Raw genomic sequence first — 9,925 nt, forward strand, 5'->3', positions numbered from 1 at the left:
GTAACAAGTCCAACCTGTAGACTGACAGGTAGTGACAAACTCAACCTCATCAAAGGTAACAGAAATAATGTACAGTAAACGTAGGCATGCTTTCAGTTAAATAAACAGCTCGAACAGTGAAACAGAGCAGGTATATACAAGGTAAGGAAGTGTAATCTCTGCTACGTCTACATGCCAATGCACATGCTGCATGAAATGCACCATGCTGAGTGCCTCATATGCCCACAATCTCACATGCTCGTCCACTCAGTACTGTATATGGCACATATGGCCCAGGAAGATCCATCCCGGAATATATACATCTCTGACAGCAGTCACTCAGTACTGAGAAAGGCCATTCCAGCCTATGGAGAAGATCCATCTCCAGATAATAACAATAACAACCTCACAACCACTCGGTACAGTATATGGCTCAAGAGGCCCAGGGAAGATCCATCCTGGAATATATACACATTACTGACAATAGTCATCCAATACCGAGGAAGGCTATTCCATCCCTATAGAGAAGATCCATCTTCGTTGACGGTGTCCAGGATGTTGGTTACCGCTATCGCTTTTAAGCTTGCTTCTCCTTTTCCTGCCACTGTTAGTTTATGTAAAGCTAGAAAAAGATGACTATCCCTTTTTATGATCTAGATGAAACTAAAATTTTAATTAAAGATCTCCCCTCAGACGACGCCAAATTGTTTGACCAAAAAGTATTAAACCTTTTGATTAAATCAATTAATGAAGAGAAGAGGAGTGAATCTTAGTTAAGGATAATAAATCTAGACCAAATGACAGATAAATTAGGTAAAATGAAAGACGTTGGTTAATATGTTTGAGTCAATTAAATGCTCATAAATGCAACAACATAATGCGCAATCAATTTAAGTAAATGCAATCGGCATAATCATAGGAAGTTGCTACCCAATTATTGAGATCTTCCGGAAAGCTTCTTTCTTGGTTAACCAGTGTGGAAAGAAGCGAGATATGAGATGATTAAGGAATCTCTTAACCTTGTCAATGCAGAATAACGGTGTATACTTCAGCAATGCAATCAATGAATAAGACCTTTTTTAGTATATTCTCTAAGATAAATCCTTTACAAAGTGTTCTTTTACCTTTTTCGGATCCCCTTTTCTTTACTGACTCTTCTTATTTATAAGGGATAGTCTCCCAAGAAACCCTAAAAAGTACAACATAAAGAATATTCGAAAAACATATTCTTAGTGTCTCCCCCTAAGCTTAATCTATCGTTAACATCTCATTTCGACTGACCGTTCTTGGTCGTCGTCCTTTATCACGACGACCATCAGGCATAATGGCAAGATAACTCGTTCCTCTTCTTGCTCGGTTGCTGTCGTGGTTGCCAAATTTGGACCCATACAGTTTCCACATTATTAGCAGGAGTTAGTCCACTGTTCACATGAAATACTAAAAGTAGTCGAGAAGAATTTGTACAAGGTACTCTGCAGTTTAGGTACAGAACAAACCAATACTCCTAATATACAAATTTAGAGTTTTAACTTCTAGGATAGTTTAGAAAAATCTTACGCTATCGTGATACAGTAACTATAAATAACTGTTCATAATAAGTGAAACTAGTAACTTGGCGAAATAACACTAGAAACAAACATGTAACCTGGGACAACCTACTTAGCTAAGCTTAATATCAAGCAGGAAGGACAGGGACTGAGAAGTAAGGATCCACCACCGTCACCTCATTCTGTGGCCACAACTCTTGGTTGCCATTGCAAAACCACTCGTAAATTGCTTTGGCCTTTCTCAGAATGTAGGAGATTGAAGAATAAGCAGTCACCATCAACAATGATGAGCTGCTTTCAGCTTGCTGCTTCTTGCGCTTTAACCCTTTTCTTTGTTTCAATAACTGATTCTTTAACTCCATATTGATTGGCTGACAACAAAAGATAAATGGTCGGTAATATAAGTTGATTGATAATAAAATGAATTGAAAAGAATTGTGATGTTGGAATACTGAGGACTGAGATATGTCTTATGATTAACTATGTTCTAAACTTCCTGGTGGTTTTTATAGGAAGGAATAGCTTTAAGAGGATTTATTACAACTTATTTCATGGGAATTGGGTACATATATCTTCACGTGAACGTAACAGGGGTTGTGCTTTCATTTTCATTTGGTGGCCAATGTTGGCAATAGTTTTGGCGATTTGTTTTGGGAGAACGTGAAATTGTGGTGTTACAAAAGTTTCATTTTGATGTTGATTTTCTATATGAAAAATACCATTCATAAGTAGTTGGGTTTTGGGTAAATACTTTCTTGCTTGAAAATACAATTAGTTGTCTACAGAGAATAATTGGTAGTGGTTTAAGGGACCTTTTCATAATCAAGACTTTCTGAAGTCACATTGCGGTGATCGTTAAATTTGAAGGAGACATTACGGGAAAGAAGTACGTTTTGGTTATTTTGAGGCTCACTGGGCACAAATACACGTGCTGAAAGTGTTTTACCTATATGGATATAGACAGAGACGACTTATCCGTGCAATTTTTATCCCATTTTTAGTGGATAATATGGATAAATAACTGTTATTTTTATGCATATTGCCACCACTAGTAACATGTGATAATTAAAATGACGTAAAAGATCATCATGACATTAGGAACAAGTGATTGTCTACGATCCTATTTTGAGCCAACACCTGAGGCTGTCAAATGTCAATTATATAAAAAGTGTTCTTCAAAACTCAAAATTAATGTTCATACAATTATAACACCTTAGCAAGTGGCTGGTTCTTGATTTCATGAGTGACCTCATCGACTGGGGAAGGGCAACTGAAATAGAATTGTGCAGCAACTTAAGTACCAAATCTTGGACCACCTCAACTATAAATAGCACTGTATGCTTACGACATTCTTCTATTTGAAATTGCCAAAATAAATGTCATATTTATACTACATCTTTTTACAGATGTTCCCGTATTGTAGGCTTATAGAAAGAAAAACTTTTGAAGTAGCCATAAAAGACCATTTTCACATGCCGTTCAAATGATTTTACAGTTATTTACAAACTTATTTTTTTTAGCCAAAAAATAATGAACTGGATCACAACAGTTTATTATACGCACCTAAATATGCGTGTGGGGAAGCTTTGTGGTTGCTGGTAACTTTTACCGAATCATTATTTCAATGTCCTCGATCTTACCACTTTCTTGTCTAAAGCATATTGAAAATAAAAATTAATACACTCCTATTAATTAAAGTGCTGAAAGAAGGAAAAAATTGATAATTTAGCTAGAACAGAAGGCGACGGGTAACCAATCACTTTCTCAAAATTTAGAGTGATATATATGTTTCCTAAACATCAAGATCGACGAAGATTAATTTAACGAGGAATAGAGATTTAAGTCGGTGATTATGTGAGACATGACTGAATTTTATGCCATAAATAGGCATTGTGTCATTGTATTCTTTTTCAACATTGGATGTGTATAAAAAACAAGCGTCAAGTGATCAATACCAAATTAACTTTCATGAGATCTATTGGATTTAACAACATAAGAGGCACATAAGATTGGTCTGAAAAGTATATTGTAATTCCTTATTGCCCCCACTTCAAGATAGCTACTTTTAACATACAAAAGTGCTTTTCAAGAATTCAGTCTTTTATCTAGCATTGATAATTATATATATGCTCAACTTAGGATATATTAAACACATTATAAATCGTGGAAGGTCCAATGCATAAAACTTTGAGACGAGATTTAATCCCGTCTTGTTTAACCAAAAAATATTTTTTGTGGTTAAAGTTAATATTAAAGAAAATCAGATTTTTAATAACCAATTTTACTTCACTTTTCCAAAAATATGAAAATAAAACAAGTAATTGAAATGATAAATAAAGGAAAGAAATTTTATTGATGATCGCTGTTTTCTCTCCAGAATTATGGATCGGAATCTTCAATCAAGCAGAAATAAAAATAAAAGACTGATTGCATATATTTAAGAATATTCAGATGATCGTACAAAATAAGGTAAGGGTCCTTATATAAGGATACACAGCTCTAACGGCTCCCTTGCTTAATTTTTACCTTTTACTAACATTAACTGTATTAATTGCTCGTTACTAAATCTACTCGTAACAGTTATTGTAATAATAGGTGATCGCGCATAATCAGGGATAATGCTCATCCCATATTTATGAATCTTCCCCTTTGAATAATTAAGTATTCCGCGTATCTTTAGGGTCTAATGTTATCATATGGTACGGGCTTGCTTTTTGCCTATCATCTAAAATGATTAGTAAAACTTAAATGAACAAAGTAAAAAATGAACTTTTATGATACCTGACCGTGGGAATTAACTCCTTCTGAAGTAATACTTCTTCAAATGGACTGCATTCTAATGGGATGATGCATTCTAATACTGATTTTTACAAAAGTTGGAAAATTAAATGAATTACTTCAGCACCCTATCATCCTTCCCAATTTTGACTCAGCTTTCCTGCATTTGCCACCTGTGTTGATCGAAATACTTTCTTGAGGACAAAGTCCTCAATCGTAAAATATCTTAGGTTTGCCTTCCTGTTGTAATATCGTTCGATCCTCTGCTTTTATGCTGCCATCCGAATCAAAGCTGCTTCCCTTCTCTCTTCTATCAAATCTAAATTTGTACGAAGTACTTCTTCATTTGACGCTTCATTTGTATGCGTTTACCTTGTAATTGGTTCTCCCTATCTACTGGAATTAAGGCCTCAGTCCCATAAAGGAGCGAGAGTGTTGTTTCTTTTGTGCTTATTTTTGTCGTTGTTCGGTAATTCCATAATACCCCCCGTAATACTTCTGGCCACTTGACCTTTGATTCTTCTAATCGCTTCTTTAGATTGTTGAATTTGATCTTATTTGTTGACTCAACTTGTCCGTTAGCTGCAGGATGATAGGGTGTTGAAGTAATTCATTTAATTTTTCGACTTTTGGAAAAATCAGTAACTTTTGAACCTATGAACTGCGGCCCATTATCGCACACGATTTCTCTTGGGACTCCAAATCGACATATTATATTTCTCCAAATGAAGTCCATAATTTTTTTTCTCGTACCTTTTTAAAGGCACTTGCTTCTACCCACTTTAAAAAATAATTCGTTAGAATTAACAAAAATTGTACCTTTCCTTTGGCTTGAGGTAAAGGACTTACGATATTCATCCCCCACTTCATAAATGGCCACGATGATATGATTGAATGGAGCAATTCCGCTGGTCCAGGCATGATATTTTCATATCACTGGCACTTATCGTACCTTGTTAAAAAAAATTCCGCTTCCTTCCATTTTTTGCCAATATTACCCTGCTCTTATTAGTGTTTCCACCAACGATATTACCCCAGTATGATTGCCACAATGTCCCTCGTGCACTTCTCTCATCACATATTCAGTTTGTAATGGTCCAAAGAATCGTGCTAAAGGTCCTCCAAACATCTTACAATGCAAATTCCCTTTAATTACGCAATACTGAGCAGCTTTCAATCGTAGCAATTGGGATTTCTTTTTATCCTCAAGTAAAATTTCATATTGCAAGTAATTCAGAAACTCGTTTCTCTAATCCCAAGTTAAATTATTGAAATTTACCTCATTCTTGGTTTGATCAAGGGCTAAATGGATCAAGTGCACCACAATTGCATTCTTAGCATTTGACACATCAGCCATGGACCCCAGATTTGCCAATGCATCAGCTTCTGTGTTTTCTTCCCTGTGTATTTGGATAGATTTCCATGTCTAGAACTGCCTTAATAACTCTCGTACCTTTTCCAGGTATTGATGCATTTGTGTTTCTCTTGCCATGTAATTCCCTTTTTTTGGTTTACTACCAGATGCGAATCACTTTTGATTTCGATTTGTTCAATCACAATCTCACTCGTGAGTTCTAAACCTACAATCACATCTTCATATTGTGCCTCATTATTAGTAACTTTCTTAATGTTATAATTAATGCTAATGCAAGTTTCTCTAAATGAGGATACTGTATATCGACATCTAATAAAGGTTTACTAACATAATAGATTGGAGATTGCTTACCCTTGTCTTCACGTACCAGCATCGCGCTTACTGCCATTTCTGACACAGCTAAGGAAATAAACAATCTTTCTATGTCCCTCGATTTTTCTAACAGGGGCAGTCTCGATAAATATGACTTCAAATCCTTCAAAGCTTGTTGACATTCATCAGTCCATTCAAATTGATTTTGCTTTTTCAATATTGAAAAGAATCAAAAATATTTTTCTGAAAATTTGGATATAAACTTTTCTAAAGATGCTACTCTACCTGTTAATCTCTATATCTCTTTTTTGCTTATAAGTACATATGGTATTTCCTCAATTAATTTGATATGGGCGGGATTCACTCCAATTTCCATGTTAGAAATAAGAAATCTCAAAAATTTACTTGAAGCGATACCAAAGGCACACTTTTCTGGGTTTAGCTTCATGTTATACTTTCAGAAAATTTCGATGGTTTCAGCCAAGTATTGGAAATGGTCCCCTACTTGTCGTGATTTGACTAACATATCGTTAATGTAAACCTCCTTGGTTTTCCCAAGTGTTCTTTAAAATATTTTTGTCACCAACCTTTGCTATGCTGCTCCAGTATTTTTCAAACTGAATGGCATAACCTTGTAGCAATAAGTCCCCCCTATATGTAATAAACAAAGTTTTTTCCTCATCTAGAGGATCCATATTGTTTTGATTATAACCAGATGTGCATCTAAAAAACTTAAAAATTCATGATCTGCAGTAGAATCAATTAATTGATCTATATGCGGTAAAAGAAACAAATATTTAGGGCAAGCTTTGTTTAATTTGATATGATCTACAAAAATTCGCCATTTCCCATTCTTTTTTGGAACTACGACATTATTAGCTAACCAGTCAGGGTACTTTACCTCTCGAATTGAACCAATTACTTGATTTTTAAATGCTCCTTGCATCCTTTGTTTTTGACAGGTGGGTGCAATAGGTTCTCATTCAGCTTCTTAGTCATTACCTTCGATGATGTACCTGTCATGTCTGAATGCGACCAAGCAAAACAATTGGCGTTAGCACATAAAAATTTAATTAACTTATCTTTCATTTCCAAGTTCAAGTTTGTTCCGATGTAATCTTTTCTATCAGTCTAGTGGACGAATAATATAACTTTGAGATCCTTCGTGGCTTGTTTTTATATTCTCATTTTCCTCTGGCTCATGAATCATATCAGGCCTTGAATCTATATCAACTTGATTTTTTGGACTTTTGGTTGAGGTAGGCACTGAATTATCCTCAATTGAGTTCTTTATTTTCTATTTCATACCTCAATCCTCGGATGTTGCACTAGCAATTGCACTGAGTTAATATCTTGTGATGCTTGTTGATCTCCCCTGATTTTATGGATTCCCTACTGTGATGGGAACTTAATGACCTGATGCAACATTGACGGGACTGCATCTATGTCATGAATCACGACCTTCCCAAGATTATGTTATAGGCCATGTCTGCATCTACCACATGGAATTTAGTGTCTTTTTTGACACCTTCTGCAAATGTAGCTAATATGATTTCTCCTTTTGTGACGACACTTGTATTATCGAACCCAGACAATGACCGTGACTTTGCTATGATTCGATCATTTTCTTGTATCTCATTCACTACTCTTAGTAGAATGATATTTACTGAGCTACCTGGGTCAATCAAAACTCGTTTAACATTAGTATCATGGACACGTAGAGATATTACCAGTGTATCATTGTGAGGAATGATCAAGTCATCCGTGTCTTCGTCATCAAACATTATGTTGTCTTCTTCCAAAACCTGACGAACCTGTTTTTCGTGGGTAACGGTAACCTTGGATGTCTTTGTTGCTTCCATATACGTTACCCCATTAACTTCTTCAACCCCAGTTATAACATTTACTGTTCTCTTTTGTGACAGGGGCTTTGGTGGTTCTTTCCTATTTTTCATATAAGATTGTTTTCCTTGTTCACTGAACAGATCGGTGAGATAGCCTTGTTTCAATAGATACTCATCATCTTCCTGTAGAAGCCTACAATCTAATGTTCTATGGCCATGATCATTGTGAAACTCGCACCAAAATTCCTGACTCCTTTTGCTGGGATCTGGCCCCATCTCCTTTGGTCATCGTACCTTATCACCCATTCCTCTTAGAACAACTACCAATTCTAATGTACTAACGTTGAAATTATATTCTCCTATTCTTTCTTGAGATTTTGAATCATTGCTTCTGGCTATATCCCGCTCCTTTTTGAATCGGGAGGAAGAACTTGTCTCCTTTTGTTTCGATCTTGGATCAAACTGTGCGTATTCTTGTTTAGATCGGGAATCTCGTCCTACAGGTCCTGTATAAGGCTCGTGCCTGTTCTTACCAGACCTCTTTTATATTTCTGAATGTTTAGATCCGTGCCTTTCTTATACCTTTGGCTGGGTAATCGTATCTTCTTTTATTTGTAACTTCGTACTGTATATGTTGTACAAGTCATTTCAAGTAGTTATAGGAAACTCTCGTAGACTTTCTATCAATATTCTCGTGGCCTCTAAACTTTTTTATTCAAATTACTTGCAAATGTCAAAGCTGCCCAGTTATTAGGTACTCATGGTAACGTTATCCTTTCCCGTTGGAATCTATCCACGAATTCCCTGAGCAATTCCGTGTTTTTCTGTTTTATTTCGAAGCTATCTTCCATCCTCTTTTTCTATTTTTGGGGATCCTGAATGTGCTATTATAAATGAATTTACAAGCTCAGCAAAAGAGTTGATAGAATTTTCAGGTAAGAGTGAGTACCATGTTAATGCCCCTTTCGTGAGGGTTTTGCCAAAAAATTTCACCAAAACTGATTCAATTTCCTGCTTGGTCAGGTCATTGCCCTTTACTCCCGTGGTAAATGCGGTGACATGGTCTCGTGGGTCATTGGTCCCATCATAATTAGGAATATCAGACATTTTGAACTTTTTGGAAATTGACAAGGTGCCGCACTTAGCTTCCAAGGCTGTTGTGAATATTTGTCAATATATACTCCTTTAATCATCAGTGGTACTCCAGGTGTCAGTTCTATCCGCTCATTTTATTCCTTGAGCTGTTTCCGCAAGGTTAGCACCAAACTCCTGATCCTTAGTTTATGAATTTGTTTAGTATTTCTCCACTTCCTGAGTTGTCTGGTGAAAAAATAGGCATGACATGTGGATCAACAATATGATAACGGGTGGCATCTATAGCGCGTCATAAAAAAGATGATGAGGCGCTGATAAAACACCCATGGTATTTTATGAAAGAAGGCACCGTACCTGATAGCTGGGAAAGAAGAAATAGGCACGAGATGCATGAGCACCATAAAAGGGGAAGATTCATGAATCAATTATAAATATGAAAAGGGAATCAACATTATCGCTGATTATGTGAGATCACCTATTATGACCATAACAGTTACAAGTATATTTAATAATAGGTAATTAATGTAGTAAATATTAGTAACGGGTAAGAATTAAGCAAAGTAACCGTTACAGTTGTGTATCCTTATATAAGGGCTCTTACCTTATTTTGTACGATCATCTGAATATTCTCAAATATATGCAATCAGTCTTTTACTTTTATTTCTACTTGATTGAAGATTCCGATCCATAATTCTGGGGAGAAAACAGTGACCATCAATAAGATTTTTTTCCTTCATTTATCATTTCAATTGCTTGTTTTATTCTCTCATTTTTGGAAATGTGAAGTAAATTTCGTTATTAAAAACCCGATTTTCTTTATTATTGACTTTGACAACAAAAAATATTTTTTTGTTAAACAAATTGATTCCGTTGCTGGGAATCTAATAATCTGTTCACTTTTTAAATTATATTTTTAGCAACAAAGCATGTCTACTACTAACGAAATTGATCAGGTGGGTGGGAGAGGACAACAAGGTGGAACTCCACCACACCAC

General features: G+C 35.7%; 1 protein-coding gene across 1 annotated transcript; it reads right to left on the reverse strand.

Moving 5' to 3' along the window:
* Positions 1-7,445: 7,445 nt before the first annotated feature.
* Positions 7,446-8,111, reverse strand: LOC104234102 (uncharacterized). The gene has a single exon (XM_009787599.1). The coding sequence runs from the start codon at positions 8,109-8,111 to the stop codon at positions 7,446-7,448; it is 666 nt and encodes a 221-aa protein (XP_009785901.1).
* Positions 8,112-9,925: the final 1,814 nt, after the last annotated feature.

Source organism: Nicotiana sylvestris, chromosome 8, assembly GCF_000393655.2.
Source record: "Nicotiana sylvestris chromosome 8, ASM39365v2, whole genome shotgun sequence".
In the NCBI taxonomy this organism is placed as follows: domain Eukaryota; kingdom Viridiplantae; phylum Streptophyta; class Magnoliopsida; order Solanales; family Solanaceae; genus Nicotiana; species Nicotiana sylvestris.

Coding starts and splice junctions, on each gene's coding strand:
- LOC104234102 (XM_009787599.1), bottom strand. CDS start 8,111: ATGGGGCCAGATCCCAGCAAAAGGAGTCAGGAATTTTGGTGCGAGTTT.